The sequence below is a fragment of the Muntiacus reevesi genome, chromosome 5, assembly GCF_963930625.1.
Source record: "Muntiacus reevesi chromosome 5, mMunRee1.1, whole genome shotgun sequence".
NCBI classification, from domain to species: Eukaryota; Metazoa; Chordata; class Mammalia; order Artiodactyla; family Cervidae; genus Muntiacus; species Muntiacus reevesi.
In genome coordinates, this window is record NC_089253.1 from 52,154,769 (window position 1) to 52,174,208 (window position 19,440).

The following is a 19,440-nucleotide window of genomic DNA, read 5'->3' on the forward strand; positions in this document are numbered from 1 at the left end:
ACTCTGCTACCTCGTGCATCCTGCACTTAGCTAAATTACTCCTTTTTTTCCTCAAAAAATAATCATCTCCCTGTATTGTCCCATTGACTCATATGCTCCGGAGAAGGAAATGACATTCTAAAAAAAAGGCCTGAGACAAGAAAAAAGAGCCCTGGGGGCCCTTCCGGCCAGGGTCCCAGACAACAGTCCAGTCATGGGAGCCTGCCCCTCAACAGCCCCCATGGAGGGGAAGTGCGCCTGGGGAGGGAAACTAAGGTCTCCACGTGTCTGTAGGGATTCACACCACGCGGCAAGACCAGGAGGCCCGACCCCTCCTCAGAACCATCACTCCTGGGACTCCTGCCTCACCCCCGGGCTCCTGGCCCCTCCTCAAGGTGGGGTCTGGGAGAGGATGCTGGACTGCAGGGAGGACACAATGGTACAACCTGATCTCTGGGAAGGAGTGAGACTTAGGGCCGGAAGCAAGGTGGCCAGACCCCACCCTCTCCACAAGGAACCGGAGGAAGAGTCTGGACTCCAAGCCCACTGCCTGGGGAGCATGGTGTGTGGATGCCAGGGCTGCTTCTGCCTTTTGGGGTGAAACCTGTGCCCTGGGCTCAACTTCGAGACTCTGAGAGGAGCGAAATCCCCGTTTCGCTGAGACAGAAACTAAGGGACTATGGGGTGAGCTGCCGGGAAGCTGCCGCTGCCTCTTACCCAACTGCCATGTTGCCCTCAACCTCAGCCCGGGACGTAAAAGGGGCCACAGCTTGGAGGCGAGGCCAAGGGCAAATGTCTGCAGGCACAGCTGGGCTGTGACCTTGGGACCTCTCCACGTTTCCAGAGCAGGGGCTCATGGTATCCAGTATCCCTTCAGAGCCAGTGGAGATCCCCTGCGGGAAGCAGCTCTCCCCAAACAGGCTCAGGGCCAAGCCCCTGCAGCTGAAAGCCCTGCCGGGCCTGAGAGCAGAGAAGCTCTGGTTCACCACCCCTCCGGCGTGTTCCCCACTCTCCTGACCTTTCCTCCAGGTCAACCTGTGTGGTCAGGACAGGACACCCAACACCTCGCTCTCTAGGGATACAATTTCACCCTCTGCCACAGAAGTGACTTCTTGGGCTGCAGCCTCGCAGGCAAGTGCCAGAGCTGTCCCTGGCCATTAGGAGGGCTCTGTGGCTTCATACCAGGACCCTGGGGTGCTTTCCTGACCATCTCTTTGCCTTATCTGAGGCCGCTACTGTTCAGGAGGCCGAAGAACCAGGGAGGTTTTCTTCTGTCCCTTGTGACCCCAGTGGTCATTATTGCTCCTTCCTCGAGGGAAGGACTTCTTTTTATAATTCTTTGGATATAAAAGGAAATAACAGATTGTAGAGGGCTTGGGCTCAGCGGTGAGAGCAAAGAAGGGGGCTGGAGGCTGGGAGGAAAGAGATCTTAAGCTGCGCTCTGGCCTTGCAAAGAGGACCTGGAAGCCACCAAACCTGCTCAAAGCCCAGGAAATGCCCCTGAGCGTGGGGGTGGGCAGGACAGACAAAGGCTGCCAGGATGGCACATGCCCTTGCTTCCAGCGGAGACAGCAGTCTCCTGCCCTCCCCCACAACCCAGAGATGGGCACATTCCAAGCAGAGGGTGCACAGCCCCTTCTGTGCTGACCCTGACTCCTCTACCCAGGTCACTTGTTACGTGTCAGCAAGGTTATTTTGTCTCCGGATGCAGACTGTTCCTGGGCTGAGCTGTTCCAGTGACAAAGTAGACGGCAGACTCGCTCAAGACGCAGAGTCTGCTTACTGTGTCTCAGCCACTGGCTTCACTGTGTGTAACCCTCTAGCACCCGAGAGGTCCAGGCACAGTGACAGAAGGCCAGGTTTCATCAAAATGAGAGGACAGAGGAAGGGAGGCAGAGAAGGAAGGAAACGGTTTTCCGTTTGCTTTCCACCTCCTGGAAACAGGCTGGGAATGGGATAGATTCTGACCCTGAAGATAGGATTAGGGGACACGTCCAGGAGGGTATCAGAGTGTCCCCTAAAGGCACCACATGCAAGCATTCCCTCCTATGGCTTCTGAGAAGAGATGGAAGGGGGAGAAGATGGGAGAACAAAGGAGGGGCTCGGTGTAGTGCAGGAAAGGGGTCCCTTGGTCTGGGCCCGGGGGGCAGTCCCTGAGGAGGCCCTGCCACGTCTGAGTTGCTGTTGAGGAGGCCCAGTGGAGGCGAGGCTGGGCAGAGGTGAGGTGGACTGGAGGGAAGGCTGCTCTCCACGCTGTGGAGAGTGGGGCAGGGAACACGTGGCCTGCTGAGGTGAGGACAGACATCTGCTCCTCGTCCCTGTCCCTCCACTGCACTCCTCAGTGGCAGGGGGCCTCCCTGTGGCCGGGCCCAGCGGGACACCGGGAGGGGATGGAGGGCAGGGGACTCAGCTCTTGGCCACGCTCCCGCAGACATGGCTCCAGGCTCAGCGGAGGCTCCAGGCTTCGCGGAGTCTCCAGGCTCTGCGGAGTCTCCAGGCTTAGGTCCTGGGATTCCAGAACAGACTCCATCCTGGGCTTGGAGGGGTCTGCCTCACACTTCCACCTGCTTGAGGCTTCCCCCGGGGTCAAGGCTGCTTGGAGCTTCTCTGGCAGAGCAGCCGGTTTCCTATTTTACAGTAGCTCTCCTGGCCCCACACAGCATGTCCCTCATGGGAGTGGTTTATCTGGGCAGAAGCCCCCAGGGCAAGAAGATGCTTCACTCTTGGGGCCTCTCTGGGGCTTCTCTGACTCTGGAAGGCCCACAGCAGGTCCTGGGCTTCCCCTGGTGTGACCAGGTCTCTCTTCAGGGAGGTCTTGGGACTGGAAACTCAGGGGCAGGAGGCCAGGCCACACGAGGCTGCTTCTACAGGTGAGATGGGGTCAGGGGGTCAGGTCACCCGAGAAGAGCCCCACTCAGAGGGAGGCTTCCTGCTCCAAGCCTCAGCCAGGGGCGGGGGCTGAAGAAGGGCCCCCGGTTCAGCTCACACCGCTGTTTCCCGCTGCCTGTGAGCTTCCTCTTTCTTTCGCTTCATCTTGCAGAAACCGTGGAGGCCGCAGAAGCAAGCGAAAGTGAACTGGGGCATGCCCTGGGCCAGGCTGTGGGCTGCTCACCAGAGATCTGCAGGGAAAGGCAGAGGAGGAAGGGGGTGGGAGAAAGGCAGGAGAGACAAGCAAGCTGGGGTTCACCGCGGGGACCCCCGAGGCCTCTCCCGGTGCTGAGGGAGGGGCTGCGTCACCAAAGGGTGGTCTCTGAGAGCTCCATGCATCCTGGTCTCTGAGGACTGATGTCCTGACTCCGCCTGGAGCCGGGCGAGCCCGGGGAGAGGGGGCCCTGGCTGCAGCCGCCCGGTCCCCACACGTGCAGCTGCCTCATCCCGGCCCGCCCTCGGCCTCCCCATCCCGCACCTGCCGCTGGGGGCAGGCAGTGCGCCAGCTCAGAGTGAGCTCTGGGCTGGGCCACCGCGGGCGTGGGGTGCCCACTGAGTCCTCGGGACCACACAGTCCGGTGATCCAAGAGCAGACTTCCAGGGTCTTGACAGCAGCCCCTCAGCCAGCACCATGTCAACGCAGACATCTGGCGCTGAGTCTCGGATTCCTCGCGCCACTCACATCCCAGATTTATCTGAGACCCTTGGGGAAACCTATGGAGAACAAGAGGTACTTCTCCTGACACCCTCCTCAGCAGAGAGCAGACGGTTATTTCAGCCCCTGGGTTATTTTACTGAGCACTAGGCAGGGCAGCAGAGAAGGCAATGGCACCCACTCCAGTACTCTTGCCTGGAGAATCCCAGGGATGGAGGAGCCTGGTGGGCTGTGGTCCATGGGGTCGCTAAGAGTTGAACCCGACTGAGCGACTTCACTTTCACTTTTCACTTTCATGCATTGGAGAAGGAAATGGCAACCCATTCCAGTACTCTTGCCTGGAGAATCCCAGGGATGGGGGAGCCTGATGGGCTGCCATCTATGGGGTCGCACAGAGTCGGACACGACTGAAGTGACTTAGCAATAGCAGGCAGGGCAGAGGGGTGGGGGGTAAGAACATGGGTCAGGACGGGGCTGCGTCCCTGGTGCAAAAGTCTCAGCCTGAGGTAGAGGCTGAGGCTGCATCTATCCCAGCTGGACGCACTGTACCCCTGTTCCGGCTGACACGATGCTCATCACAGGAGGCAGGGGCCCCTCTGGGGTCTGCGGAACTTGGGCTGGGCCATGGCTGGGGTCGAGGCTCCTGAAGGCCAGCTCTCAGTCTGTGAACCTTTCTCCAAACACCAAGGCCTCCCTGGCCGCGGCCACCCGCAGACGCCTGCAGCTCCCTTCTCTGCCTTTCCTCTGCCCCTGGAGGGAGCAGCAGGGACAGAGGAAAGCCCCCTGCCTGGAGGCCAGGCCCACACCCTGGGCCTGCTGTGATTACTTCTCTTTCTGGGAGGAACACCAAGGACAGCCCAGATACTGCGAGGAAGCGGCTGAGAACAAGGAAGCATGCCGCTGTCCCTGTCCCGGCCCCTCCAGCCCTGGGAGGGGATGGAGTGAAGTGCACGGGATGGCCCCAGCCCTGACGCTGGGCACGCGGGCGGGCTGCCTCCATTGTCTCTGAGGGACCTGGCAGGGCCCAGGTGTGGCTCTCTGGAGAGTTCCACGGGTCCTGCCAACCTTGCTTCTCTGAACAAACTCCTTTCAGGCGTCTCCAGGCAGAGCAGAGTGCCCAGCTGGCTGGCAGGTCCTCACTGAGCCCAGCACCCACACTGGACTGGGTACTGTCAGGATTCTCTCCTCCCTCCCGCTCTCAGGATCCTGGTAATAGGGATAATGACTGTAATTAATAGGTGCAGCACATTTCCAATGGCCAGCTGGGTGGGCAGGAAGCCCAGCTTGAGTCAGCATGGGTAGGTAGACTGGTTATTTAATCACCCACTTTCCAGCACCAGCCACACACCCACTCTTCTGGAGTATATATAGAGAGCAGAGCACAATCTCCAGGATATATATAGACAGAACCGAGACACAACTACTATATCTATCTCCGGATTCCTCCCGTGACAAACCTAGAGAGAGACAGGGATCTTAATGGGGGCTTAGGTGGCCTGGGTTCTATTCTTGGCTATGACGCTGGTATGCGTATCACCCTAAGCAAGTGAGTGTACCTCTCTGGGCCTTCACTTCCTCATTTCCGTGCTCCAGGAGATTAATCAAGGTTTAACAAATTAGACCCCAAAGCTAAGGGGCTGAAAGGGCAGTGGGAATCCTCGCCTGGAGGGCGAGAGTCAGGGGGTCCTTGTAACCAGTAATTGTTAACGCACACACTTTCTTTGCTGCAGGATGTGGAGTGAATCAAGGCTACTGTCGACAAAGTTCAGGAGAAAGTGTCGGGGGAGGAATCAGCAGGCGCAACAAACTTGATCTGGGAAAGGAATTCACAACTAAAACAAGTCTGGTCCCAGAGTCCAGAGATCCTCTTCCATCCCCACCCTACTTCCCTTCCAATGCCTGCTTTCTTAAAAACAGCAAAATGCACACAACCACCCCAGCCCCCACCCGCCCTCCAAGCTAGGCCAACGACTGTGCCTCCCAGGGGTCCTTTGGCGAAGATGGGAACAAGCTGAATTTTCTGCCCACTGTCAGCAAGGTGGGGGATGGGGGAAGGAACCAGGACCTACACGTTAGAGGAAAGGAGGGCTGAAAAAGCCACTCAGAGCTGGGTGAGGGGCTGCGACCTGACCCCCTAGTGTGGATCTGGGGACCGCCCCCCTGGGAGGCCGGATCCCTGTTTCTAAGGGTGGAAGGTGTATTGGGGAAGCCTGGTTACTCTGCTCAGGGCTCTGACCAGAAGTGCCTGGCTGGCCACCCGTTCTCTCCCAGGGCAAGCAGGGTCTTCACTCCAAGCCCTCTCGGCAGCAAGTCCCAGGGCAGCCCCTGCACCCACTCTCAGTGTCTGGCCTGCCGAGAGCCTCTTTTCTCCCCCTGCCCCGAGTCCCTCTGCCCCACCGGCAGGAAGCTGGGTACCCTCTGTGCCCAGGCTCTGTGCCCCTTCCTTCTCTTCACAGTAGCTGGAGGGCTCCCCAGAGAAGCCAGACCTTGAAGAACCTCCTCTTAGAGTTTCCAGGGGAAAAGGGTCAGAATATTTGAAATGAATGGAATCTGAGAGTCTCAATGAAGCCAGCAGACCAGCACGGGGGCACTCCCTGCTCACGTCTGTGATGGAAACTTCCCTTCCCACTCTGCAGCTTCCCCTCTAGCCTCAATTTCCCTGCCCAGGATGGGGCACAGAGTTGAAAAACAGCTCCCAAAACCCAGAATAGGAAGGAAAGGGACGTGAACACTGGACAAACGCCTGCTCTCCCATGCTAGGCTGCATCTGACTGCAAGCTGTTGGCCTTGGTTTCCTTCCCATCCTCCTCTCTGGCCGGACCCCAGCTCAGGTCCAAGATGGTCTGGGGTATGGGGCCCTAGAAGAGTCTCTGCCAGTCAGCTTTGTGGGGACTCAGCATAAGTGCTGCCCACCCCCAGAGAATCATCTCCAGCTGCCAGGACTGTCCCCGCCTCCCTGCCAACCCTTCCCAACCCCTCACCCCCACTTCACTCCGAGAGGACCCTGAAGACACCCGATAGGGTCTTCCAATTCCAGCACCTTCAGCAGAAATGGGGCAGTGGATCAGAGATGGCTGGAAGAGATGGTGGAAGAACCAAGAGGTAGACGGAAGCCAGAGCTGGCCAGAGGCTAAGACGAGGAGAAAGCCAGGGTTCTAGCTTGCAGACCACAAATTCTTAGGTGTCTCAAATTTTGGTAATGTCCTTCACCAAGGTGGGTGGGAGTAGGGGTTGGAAGGACAGGAACATATTTACAAGTGTTGAGACAAGCCTGGAATTCTCTGACAGACTAAAAAGGGATATATCCCTCCCCCCAACTCCCCACCCCCTCACGCCCCCCACCTCCTGAAGCAGGGTAGCTTCCAGCAAGGCACTCTAGTCTGCACTCTGCTCCAGCCCCACCCCAGGTAATGGGCAGAAGGGGAATGACCCTGAGAGGAGGGGTGCCCTCAACCTCCAGAGCACTGCAGAGCCACCCCCACCCCCGCTCCTCCCCAGCTCCCCTCAGCACCGCGCCTTTGTAATTAAAATATGGATTCACCTTCCCTCCCCGCGCCATTCATCGCGGGGAAGCAGCTGCGGCTTAGCAGGCCGGATTTGGGGGATTAGATCCGGCCGTGGAGCAGACACACCAGGACGGAATTAAAGGGGAGTGAACTGGGATTTCTCTCCACCTCCTCCCCTCTGCCTCTCCCTCCTGCCACCCCAGAGCCTCACACCCCACCCCTTCCCCCAGAGTCTGGCCTCTGTAGGTTTCTGGGAACTGTAGTCTCCAGCCTGTGTTGATAAACAAGGCAGGCCAGGGGTGGGTGGTGGCACAAACTACAGATCCCAGGCCTTCTTCCCAGAGTTGGCAGCAGCAGAGCTGGGCACCGGCCTCCGGTCTCCAAGAAGCCCAGGTCTCCTTGGAGATTAACTCCTTCTTGGCCTTCCAGACTCTGGAAGGCGTTCCAGACTCTGGCTTACTGGGCGCCTGGAATCTGAAGCCAAGGTCCCCTCTGCCTTTGATGGCTTGCCCAGGCCAGCCCCCACCCCTTGTATCTCACTCACCCACTTACGGAGAAAGAGAGGAAACTTTCAAAACTACAGGGCAGCCCCTCATTTACCAGTAGTTCTGGGGAACTTGGGGGCCTTAGGAGCTCAAGTGGTCAAAACACTAACAGTCTTGAAATGTCTTTAATCCCTGGTTTTCAGGGTCTTCCAGGTCTGCCTGTCTGAGGCTGGCCCACCCCCAGGGTCATCACAAGAGTGACTGGGGTCATCAGCGTGATATGGTGACATGGGCCCCCAACTGTCAAACTTTAAAGCCACCCCCTTCTAAAGATGGGGCAGAGATTTTTTTTCGATAGTCTTTGCATTCAGAAAGCAGAGTTTTAGAAGTACAATTCCATTTCCACTAAAAACCGGACGAATATGGCTAGAGAGATTCACTTGAAACTCAGCAGCGTTAAGCACGGGCCCACTCTCCCCAGGGAGGCCTTATGCTGGGTAGCTCTGAAGACTTATGCTGGTAGCTCTGAAAAAGGCTTAGATTGCTCAGAGTATTTTAGGTTTCAGCAGTCTGCAGGCAGAGGACAGGACAGACGCAGCCTTCCAATCTGCACGTCGTCGGGGAGAGGGCAGGAGGCCAGCTCGCCTATTCAGTTCAGTTCAACGGTTATGTGAAATATTTAACTGCCTATCTCTTCCAGGCCTGCCCCACTGGCAGGGGCCAAGAGACAAAGAAGAGAAAGGAGCTGCAGTTTTGTAACCCCAGAAGCACCCAGGCCCAGGCTCTGCAAGGGGGGACTCTCAGGTGAGAGATGGGCTTGCTCCTGAGCCCCTGTTAGTGGCTTCGACCCCTCCCTCCTGCCCTCCCGGTTCAGGATTTATTCAGCAAACATTTACCCAGCAACCCCTGCTGAGAGTCTGCCTTGCTGGAGCGTCACAGAGGGATAACAATCCTTGAACGGGTCATCTGTCCCCTTCTTCCCAGGCCCAGCCCTGTGTCCGGGGCCTTCCTGGCAAACTGTGCAACAGGATTCCTGGGAAAGACTCAGCCTTAGGCAGGAAGGGGGCACTGCTCCAACCCCTGTTAATTTAGGAGACAGGAGCTAGAGGGAGAGAATCAGGTGCCTGGATGTCCCAGAGGAACAGCACACGCTCATGGGAGGGAGGCAGGGAAGGAGATGCCAGCCCCCCTCTGATCTCTGGCCAAGGGAACTCAGGGGGAAAGTGGGAAACCCTGGCAAATTCTCATCCCTGTTCTTGCACCATCTAAGCCGGGGCAAGAGGGGAAGTGGCTTGGATGAGCCCCAGGAAAAACCCAGCTGCCTCGGGCTTTCTCTTCGCTTCTCCCATTGTTTTCATTTCCCCCCTCACTTCTGATGGAAAAGGAAAACCTGGGATAGACAAAGGGTGATTACAGCTGCACCTCGGGGCCACTTTGTGAAGTACCTCCTACAGAGGCCTGGTGAGGAGAGACCCCGGTGTGAGGCAGCACTTTCCCATGCCCTCGCCTGCCTGCGGGCTCTCCCAGCACCCAGCATGATGTGGCGAGAGCATCCATTTGAATCCCAGGCCTGCCTCTTCCTCACCATACGAACTTGGGCCAGTTCCTTAGCACCCTTGTGCCTTGGATTTCCCGTAAGTAAAACGGGATAGTAACAGTATCCTTTTCATGGGGTTGTTTCCAGGATTAAATGAGTTAGACCAGGTAAGTTAGAATCATGCGTGGTACATGGCAGGTAAATGCTGGCCGTGGAAATTAAGGGCTCTGAGACATTATAAGTAGCTTGTCTTCTGATTCTCAATACCAAACAGAGTACCCTCTGATCATCAGTGGTCTTAGACAGACCAGGGGCTGGAAGGGGGACAGAGGAGAAGGTGGTTCCTCTGCTCTCTAGCCAGGCTGCCGTGTTTCCATGTGTTGGCGTCTTCCAGGATGGAGTCAGGCAGGTTAAACACAAAAGGAGAAAGAGCTCTGGGGAGGCCGGCAAGAGGGGTGACAGGCAGGAGGGCAGAAGGAGAGCAGGCGCCATCCAGAGACCCAGAAGGAGGGCGGTAAGCGCCTGGATGGGCAGGAACTTCTCCTGCACCAACTCGCAGCCTTCCCAGCTTCATTCTGTTGCCTAAACTCTCCCAGTTCAGCCCCTGAGAAGTCCTGAGGCCTCTCTCACACAGAAAAAGGCTGAGGATCCCGAGCTGACAGGAGACGTCACCAAGCCTGGAAGCAGAGGCCAGAGTGCTATGTGGTCCAGCGCCCTGACTCTAGCCGCCCGATCTCTGAGAACACGACAGGCCTCTGGAACTTGGCAAAGGGAGACGCACCAGCCCAGAGACCCCAGCACCCCTGAACGTTTCCTTCTGTGCTGAGGGAGCCTCCCTGGGGAATCGCTCGTCCAGCCTCTTCTTATCTGAGTAAGAGACCAGGTCCAGAGAGGGGAAGTGACTTGGCCAAGGTCACACAGCCTCCGGATCCCAGGTTACCAGATGCCCACATGCACTGTCCCCTCGGGGAGCCCCCTCGGTACCTGCTTTGTGGCTGCCCCCCAGCCTGGTCCTGGCGGGGAGGATGCGGGTGGTGCGGGAGTAGGTGCGCGCCCCTCACTGTAGCCCATGGCTTTTAGCCCTACATGAGTTTGGAACAGTAATCACATAGGAATGAAAAGCCATAGGCCACAGCAGAGCTGGGGGGAAGGGGGCGGTCCAGCGGCAGGAATCTCAAAAGGGAGCTGGAGGTTTCTAGGGAGTGCTCACTCATCTTCCCACCGACCCTCCCACACCGCCGCCTCCCCAGACGTACAGGGGCCCCCCAAGTTACATTCTCTCACCATCCCCCACCACCTGCCGGGGCCTCAGCGGCTTTTAAAGCCATCCCAGTAATGAGTTCCCAGTTCTCGCCCTACAAAGGCCCCACACAATGGGTCTCACTCTGGGGTATGAGGAGGGGTGGCTTCCTGGCCATAAAGGACCTCCTCAAATGTCCTTAATGAGCCTCCAGCCCCCTGCCCAGGGTCCTTAACTACCTCCTCCTCTAGAGAATGAGGCCGGATCTTTCAGCGCCACTGCTCAGCGCTCAGGACCAGTCCCATACTGGGCTCTGGCCTTACAAAGCTTAACCCTTTCTAGTCCAGCTGCGGGAAGCAGAGAAGACAGAGGAAGGCCTGGGTTTACAGGGGTGAGCAAGTTTCTCGAGCAACCCCACGGCTGGCGGCCAGCCCACACTTCTTAGACTAGTGCAGGTGGCTAGCAACTGCATCCATTCTTGGGTGGCCCCAGAGTTGGGGAAAGGGATCTGTCTTCAGAGCTCAGTGGAGGCAGGAAAAGGCCTGACCTCGAAATCACTGCAGCCGAGGGCAGCTAGCTTCGGGGCCATCCCTGGGCGGTGCTGGGGGAGAGGGCTCCTGGTGCTCTGCCTCTCTCACTGGAAGGAAGTGTGGTTGGCCAGGCACCTCTAGAACTAGGTTGAAGAGCTCAGCTGAGATGAACCAGGGTCTCGGGACCCCAGAAAAGATGCTCTCTAAGTCCAAGTACTGTCTCTTCACTCCCTTTCCTGTGATAGGTCAGTTGTGGGCCTGCCTCAGCCTTGGAGGGCATGACTGCAGGGAAGGCCCAAGGGATTCAGATCCCTGAGCTGGTCTTGACCTCGCTCAGGGACCCCCAGCAGGACGGGAAGAGACCTCAGGACCAGATCCAGCCCTGTGTCTGTCAGGGAGCAGCAGCAACCCCGCAGCAGCCCCCCACCCAGCCTCAGGGCCAGCTCCCTGGCTCTCTCTGCAGGACCCTGGCAGGGAGGCCTCCTCCAGCTGGGCCACCCGCATGCCCCAGCAACCCCACACAGTGCACCCCAGCCGTGCCCAAACTTGGGGCCAACCTCTCACCTGAGCTTGGGTCATCAACCCCCAACCCCAGAAGCCTTTGGTTTCCCTGCCCTTCCTCTCCCACGGGGCCCCAAACCCCAGACTCGGGACCTGTAAACACCTGTGGGCATCCATTGGCCAAATGTCATGCCCGCAGTCCCCTCCCAAGGGACTCTGGGCCCTGGGCTGGGGTCCAAGGGGCTGCTCACCTGGTGGGCCCAGCGGGGCCCCTTGTCCACGAGGTCTCCCCGAGGTCTCCCTCACATCCCGCAGAGCCACCGCCTACCTTCCAGCAGCCACTCGGTCTCCACTTACCCCCAGAAGCTCCAGGCCCAGCCCCCAGGGCAGGCCTGCTCCTCTGCCCGCCCACCGCGGCCTGCCTAGAGCGGCCCGCCTAGCCCCTAGCGGTGCCCAGCTAAACTTGACTTGCGAGTGAGGACCTGGCCAGCCACCCCCGCCGGGGCCGGGATGGGGGCAGGACCAGGAGGTCAGGTATTCCTTCAACCCTGACTCGGGCCTGGGTAACAAAGGTCTCATTGAGCCTCTGGCTGTCTGGTCGGTGAAGCACAAACCTCTTGTATCTGCTGGCTTTTGATCTCACTGCCTCTGAACCAGCCATGTATTACTCACGTCCCCCCGCCGGGCTACTGGTGTGGAGGGGCTGTTTGGTCTCCTCCCTCCCTCCCCACCTCTTTTCTCTCCATCCTCCCCCCACTGCTCCCCTCCAGCTTTTTTATGGTTTAATTTTTGGCAGGAGACCTGAGGCGGCTCCCTGGGGGCCCCCTCTCCCGCCTGCCTGCCCCTCCCCGTCTCTGCGGCGGAGCTTCTCTCCATGCTCACTGCTCCGCCCCGGGGCCCTCCACATCCTCCGGCCCAGCACTGCCCGCCTGCCTTCTATCTCAGAGATCCTCAGACCCGCTCAGGGTGGGTCCTGCCCTTGGGTTCCTGGGCCACAGCTGGGACCCAGAGCTGGCTTGCCCACTCTGGGGCACGGGACAGGCTCAGCCCCAGGCCTGCCAGCCCCAGCCCACCTGGGAAGCCCCTGGGAAGCTCTGGAAGCAGGCAGCCCCTCTCCACTGGCATTTCTCGGGCCAGGAGGATTGGAGGGAGGGAGAGGGGAAAGAACAGGTATCAAGTCTCTGGTACTGGCCTGTCCAGAGCTCCTTGGAATGTGCAGGAGGGGAAAGAGGTCACCAGGCCTCACCTCCTTTCCTGCTTCCTCCAGGATTGAGAAACTGCTTTCCAGCTGAAAGACCACCACTTGCTGAGAACTCCCCAGGGATTCACCCTCTCAAGCTGGGGCTACACCCCCTCTATTCCTGTCTCCTTTGTGGCTGCCTCTGAACCATCTGAAGCTCTGTGGGGGGTGAGCACTGGGTAGGGCCCAGGCAACCCAAGGAGAGATACACGGAAGCCACCGCACAGGCCGCTGGCCTCCTTGGTCCTGCTCCACAAGACAGGCCACTCCAGGGGAAGACACAGTCACCTCTGAGGTCTGAGCTCTCCCTGAAACACCAACAGACACTAGCAACGCCGGGGAGCCCTGCGGGTCCCCCATGTCTACACCCGGCGGGGCCTCCCCCTCTCCTGGCTCCCGGTATTCCCATTCAGCCGAGCCGAGGATGTGGAAAGACTCTCCTGCCTGGATAGAGGCTCCATCCTTCCTGCTGCAGGCTCCCACTGTCCCTCCTGACTCCACACATTCTTGGGCCTTCGGTGAGAAGCCAAGACTGCCACCCGCCCGCCCAGCCCTGCTCCAGTTGTCAGCACTGCCTCTGCGCCCGGCTACCGGCCTGCAGGCTTGCAGGAGGGCAGGGGGTGGAAATAAGAGGGAGTGAATGGAGGTCGGAGACAGAACAGAGGAAGGGAGGAGACAGAAACAGGAGAGACAGAACAGAGACACTGAGAGAAACCGTGAAAGAAAAGGAAAGACATAGGAGGAAAAAGAAAAGGAACTCATATTTTATTGAATGAAAACTATGTGTCATGCAAGTGCTAGGCCCCTGTTAATTATAATCATTTGGTTAACGCAAATGCTATCATTCTTCTTCCCATTTGGTAGATAAGGAAACTGAGGCTTGCAGAAGCTGGGTGGGCATTCTGCTCTTAGAGAAGAGGGCAGGAGAAGGCTGAGAGAGAAAAGGAGCAGGCAGGCAAAGGAAGAACGCTGACCACGAGGAAAGTGGAGGGCTGCAGTGGAAAACAGGCAGAACAGGAGGAAGCAGAGAGGTATGGGGGAACTGGCTGCTGGCTGAGGCTCGTGGGAGCAGACTTCAGGTATTCCTGACCTCCTGCCCTTCCCCTCAGGGCCATCTGACCGACCAAGCGCACACCCTGAGGGCCCGCAGGTGTGCCATCCCCTTTCCAGTAAGAATGCCTGGATGCCCACACAGGCCGCAGAACAGACGTCCAGACTGGAGACTGAAGCCTGTCTCATGGGGGACAGGCTGCAGCAGCTCCCTTTCTGGGAGCCCCCAGCCCCACTATTCCCTTCAAGAGCAACACTTAACCTCAGCCTGCACGGGGCCCTGGGGCTGAAAGTAAGGGGTGGGGGATGCAGGCTGGGCTCAGCCAGAGAAACGACCAGAAAACTAGAACTCCAGTGGGGCCAGTGTGCTGCCCTCCACCAGAGGAAGCCAAACACAGGGTGCAGAACCACTTCTCAAACCAGCGCACGGTGGCACTCAGAACCAGTATGCTAGTGTGGAAGCAGGCACTCAGAACCAGTATGCTAGTGTGGAAGAAACATTTGCACCTGGAAGCAAGTTAGAGCAAACTTACTTCCCATCAATTCCAAGACAATGAATCCACACAGAAGCTGACTTCTAACTTTTCATAGACTTTTTTGTACTTTTGGGGGGCAGTTTGGACCCAAGCAGCCTTGCCTCTCTGCCCATGGTGGCAACAAACTGGGACGTTAGGAAGTCTGATGGATGGTACTGAACAGGAGGCAGTCACTCTCACTTGGAGAAAAGTTCACTGGAAGCATATTCACCATAAGGATGTTGGCTGAATTATACCGGTACGGATTTGTTGAATGAATGAAGGAAGAAGCTTGGAAGCAAGGGCAAGAGATCTAGGTTGTCCCATGGTTCAGGCGTGGTGGTGTTTGTGTGACATTCCCTCATGCCTGTATTCTCTGGGAGGAGGGTCCTTGTACTGGAGCAGGTTGTGGGTGGGAAACTCCACCCACCACAGGGGAGGGAGGGTCAAAGTACTTCAGAGAATGCTTAGGGATTTGATTCTACTGCCTCTGTCCCAAACAGGCCTCCAGATTTGGAGCTGCAATTGGACTGTTGCAGTCCCGAACCAGAACTGACCCAGATGGACCTGGGAGTCTCCTGTACATTGTCCTCCAGACCTGAGCCCGCCCAGCGACATGCCTGCTACTAGAGCAGCATGGCCATCCTATTATTACTCCAGTTTTCCCCGTGGCTCTAATTCCTGTTTCCCAGCTCCGCCTCTACTTCAAAGTGTGACCAGCTCCTTCCCGCTCAGTCACTGACGGGAGCCCTTGCCCAAGGGTGGGGGGGAGAAGGGCGCCGCTCCACTGAGCAAGAAGGCAGAGCAGTCAGGCACGGACTTTCTTTCTCCCAAAGGCTTCCTCTAGCTGTCTCAGGAGCCCCAGTTCTGAGCCTTCTTGGGCAAAGACAGGAAGCTCCCCGCCCGGGGCGGGGCAGGGTCCCTGGGCTCTCAGGCAAGGAGAAGCCAGACCTGGTGACAGCCTCAGGCAATAAAAGCACAGTGAAATTAGGGAAGTAGAGAAGACAGGCAGAAGCTGGGGGGCAGGGGTGGTCCCTACAGGTCTGACACCTCCGCCCCTGCGTCTGATCTCTAATAAGCTCCGGTGCCAGGCTGGTGAGAGTGAATGCAGGAAAGGGTGTCTGTCACCAGAACCCAGTCTCCCCAAGTACAGGGCCCTAGCCATAGCTTTGTCTTTCAGAGCAGTCAGCTGTTACAGAAAAATACCGTAACAGGCCATAAGCAAACTCACAGGCACTTGGACCTGAGCAGCTGGTGAACATCAAAAGGTTCCAGGGCCTTACCCAGGCCCTATTCCCCTCTGACGCCTTTCCTCCCACGCCTTCCTCAACTCACATAAGGCAACAGTGGGCCAACCTAAAATACAACACGGCTAGGATCTTCAAAAGCCCCGTGGACCGCCTCTCAGAGAGGGAGGCAGACAGAACGGGTGGGAGCAGGCCTGTGGGCAGCCCCTCGTTTAGCAAACATGCGCAAGCACAGAAGACGGGACAGGCACTGTGCTGGGTCCAGGGAGACGGCACTCCCTGTGCACGGCCACCGAGCAGGCAGTCCAGTGGCGAGCAGGCAGTCCTGGTGTGCATGCACACGACTGCTTTCAGTCCCACCGCCCTGCCCCTGCTCCTGCCCGCCACCCAGAGTCCTCACACTGCCTTTTGGGGTGTGAACTGAACTTGACCCTTCCCCTCCATTTGAGGGTTGGTCCTGCCTCTTCATACCTTTAGGAGAGTGGCCTTGGCTGGATATTCCATGTGTGTGTGTGTGTGTGTGTGTGTGTGTGTGTGTTCAGGTGTATGGACAGGGCGAGCTGTTCTGAGTCTCAGAGGGTACCCAGCACCACCTGGAGGAAGTTCTGCCCGGTGTGTGTGTGGTGTGTGTGGGGAGGTGTATGTGGTGTGTGTGTATGTGGTGTGTGTGTGTGTGGTGTGTGCGTGGTGTGTGTGTGTGGTGGGTGTGTATGTGGTGTGTGTGTGTGGTGCGTGTATGTGGTGGGTGTGTATGTGGTGTGTGTGTGGTGTGTGTGTGTGGTGTGTGTGGTGTGTGTGCATGGGGTGTGTGTGTGGTGTGTGTGTGTGGTGCGTGTATGTGGTGTGTGTGTGGTGTGTGTGTGGTGTGTGTGTGTATGGTGTGTGTGTGGTGTGTGTGTGGTGCGTGTATGTGGTGGGTGTGTATGTGGTGTGTGTATGGTGTGTGTGTGGTGTGTGTGTGTGTGTGTATGGTGTGTATGTGGTGTGTATGTGGTGTGTGTGTGTGGTGCGTGTATGTGGTGGGTGTGTATGTGGTGTGTGTGTGGTGTGTGTGTATGTGGTGCGTGTGGTGCGTGTGGTGTGTGTGTGGTGCGTGTGTGTGGTGTGTGTGTGTATGTGGTGTGTGTGTGTATGTGGTGGGTGTGTATGTGGTGTGTGTGTGGTGTGTGTGTATGTGGTGCGTGTGGTGCGTGTGGTGTGTGTGTGGTGCGTGTGTGTGGTGTGTGTGTATGTGGTGTGTGTGTGGTGTATGTGGTGTGTGTGTGGTGCGTGTATGTGGTGTGTGTGTGTGGTGCGTGTATGTGGTGTGTGTGTATGTGGTGTGTGTGGTGCATGTATGTGGTGTGTGTGTATGTGGTGTGTGTGGTGTGTGGGGGGGTGTATGTGGTGTGTGTGTGTGTGGTGTGTGTGTGGTGTGTGTGTGGTGGGTGTGTATGTGGTGTGTGTGTGGTGGGTGTGTGTGTGGTATGTGCGTGGTGTGTGTGTATGTGGTGTGTGTGTGGTGTGTGTGTGTGGTGCATGTATGTGGTGTGTGTGTATGTGGTGTGTGTGGGGGGTGTATGTGGTGTGTGTGGTGTGTGTGTGTGGTGTGTGTGTGGTGTGTGTGTGTGTGGTGTGTGCGTGGTGTGTGTGTATGTGGTGTGTGTGGTGTGTGTGTGTGTGGTGTGTGTGGTGGGTGTGTATGTGGTGTGTGTGTGTGTGGTGTGTGTGGTGTGTGTGTGTGTGTGTGGTGTGTGTGTGTGGTGTGTGTGTGGTGTGTGTGTGGTGTGTGTGTGTGGTGTGTATGTGGTGTGTGTGTGGTGTGTGTGTGTGTGTGGTGTGTGTGGTGTGTGTGTGGTGTGTGTGTGGTGTGTGTGTGTGTATGGTGTGTGTGTGTGGTGTGTGTGTGTGGTATATGGTGTGTGTGTGGTGTGTGCGTGTGTGGTGTGTATGTGGTGTGTGTGTGGTGTGTGTGTGTGGTGTGTATGTGGTGTGTGTGTGGTGTGTGTGTGTGTGGTGTGTGTATATGTGGTGTGTGTGTGGTGTGTGTGGTGTGTGCGGTGTGTGTGTGGTGTGTGTGTGGTGTGTGTGTGGTGTGTGTGTGTGTGTGTATGGTGTGTGTGTGTGTGGTGTGTGTGTGTGGTATATGGTGTGTGTGTGGTGTGTGCGTGTGTGGTGTGTGTGTATGTGGTGTGTGCGTAAGGGAGCGCCTCCTCTCTCTCCTGTGACAGGCCCCGTGGGGTGATGGGAAGGTGGAAATGAGTGACAGCCACAGAGCGGCTCCCAGCCCCAAGCCCCAGCTGTGTCCTCCTGGAGGCTGGAAACAGGGTTTGCAGGCCACCTAAACGGCTCCCCAAAGGGGCTTCTTGAAGGACAATCATTTCAGAGTTCTCTGGTCCTGGGGCTCTGGTCTCAGACTCAAAAGAGCCAAATTTCTCTCTAAAGTCAGCTTCTTAGAGGCTTGCTTATGTTACGCTAAGTTGTTCACTGGCAGATGAAGATACGCTGAAAAATCACCAGAAAAAACTAAATTCGAACCTGAAAAAGAATCTGTAAACGAGGGTTGAGAGGAGAAGAGCAGGATACTGGAGCTTTCGAAAGAAGGCTACGGAATGTCCGTCAGGAAGGGAGGGCTCTCCCTCCGGCCCCCAGGCGCCCTCTCCTGACCAGTTCGGCAGAGGCCAGGGCTGGGGGCCAGCCGGGTTCCCGGGCGCACCCCGTCGCGGACCCTCTCTCAGGAAAGGGAGCCGCTCTCCCCGGCGTCGCGACCTCCCCCGGCCCCACCCAGGCCAGCGTTCCTGCTCCTCTCGGGATGCGAGGTTGAGGACCAGGGCCAAGAGTTGGTGCTTTTGCCCGAGGAAATGGCCTCTCCAGCCTACCGAGCTGGCTCTCGAGGACTTCTGCCCCAGAGTTCCGGACACCTCTGCTTTTCCTGTCTTAGCGCCAAACAAATGCACCGGGGTCACAAAGTCCTGAACCTGGCCTTGTTCACAGCCCCTTCCCGCATCCTCCCCTACAGCGAGGGGAAAGCAAAGCGGGAGGCACCCGCGTCTCTCCCAGCCGGGAGAGGGAGACTCGGCTCCCTCCAGAACCGGGGCTCCAGCTCCCTCTCACACTCCCCACTGAATCCCACCGGCAGCAAAATCCTTTAAAGGGAACAAAGACAATGCGGGCGGAGTGGGGGGCTTCCCTTCGGCGGACCCGGGGCGGCAGGTTGACGCAGCCCGCGGCTGGTCAGCGCCGGCTTTCAGGTGAGTGCCTGAGCCCGCAACCCGGGGTCCGCCCAAAGCTCAAGAAGCCCTCAACGCTCAGCCAACCCCCCCCACCGCCCCCCCAATCCCTGGCCAAGAAGAGGGTCCTCCTCAGCCTCTTGGCCCTCAACCCGGCCCAGGGGTTTGCAGCACTTTCTGCCTATTTGTTTTCGCTCAGTACTCACAGTTCGGATGCTAAGCCGTGTCCTCTCTCGCACTCACTTCCTTTGTCTCTTTCTCCCTCTCTCTCTCCCCTCCTATCTCTCTCTCTCTCTTCACTCCTTGTCTTATTCTCTGCTGTAGCTTCCAGTGGAGAAAAATAATTATTCTTCTCAATGGGTTCGCACGGGGCGCACGCACACGAGCGCGCGCGCACACACACACACACACACACACACACACACTCTCACACCGCCGTGGTACCCAATCAATGCACAAATCTACGGGGTCCCTTTAACCTCTGCGGATGCTCCGGGAGTTAATTATGAAGCCTGTTCCGGCGCAGCATAAATATGCATTAACGTATGAAATGACAACCGATGCGCTGAACTTCGGGGAATTGGCATTTAGACAGACTTGGTCTCGCCGCCTCCCATGCCCTCCGCAGCCCCACCATCCGCCCCCGCAGCCGCGCCCCTTCCCCGGGCTAGCAGGGGCCGTCGTGAGCTCCCACCCCCGGGCGGGGAGGGCCCGTGGCGGCGGCGGCGGCGCCGCGCTCGAAGCCCGGAGACACCCCCCCCCCCAGGTGCGCCCCCTGCGGTCAGGGCAGATCCTCTGCAGGAGGTTCCACTCCCCCA

At 57.9% G+C, this 19,440-nt stretch overlaps 1 protein-coding gene across 1 annotated transcript; it reads right to left on the reverse strand.

Moving 5' to 3' along the window:
* Positions 1-2,276: 2,276 nt before the first annotated feature.
* Positions 2,277-11,715, reverse strand: BLACAT1 (BLACAT1 overlapping LEMD1 locus). The gene is made up of 2 exons (XM_065938366.1): positions 11,613-11,715; positions 2,277-3,098 (listed from the first exon to the last, which is right to left on the reverse strand). The coding sequence occupies exon 2, from the start codon at positions 3,061-3,063 to the stop codon at positions 2,962-2,964; it is 102 nt and encodes a 33-aa protein (XP_065794438.1). The 5' UTR covers positions 3,064-3,098; positions 11,613-11,715; the 3' UTR covers positions 2,277-2,961.
* Positions 11,716-19,440: the final 7,725 nt, after the last annotated feature.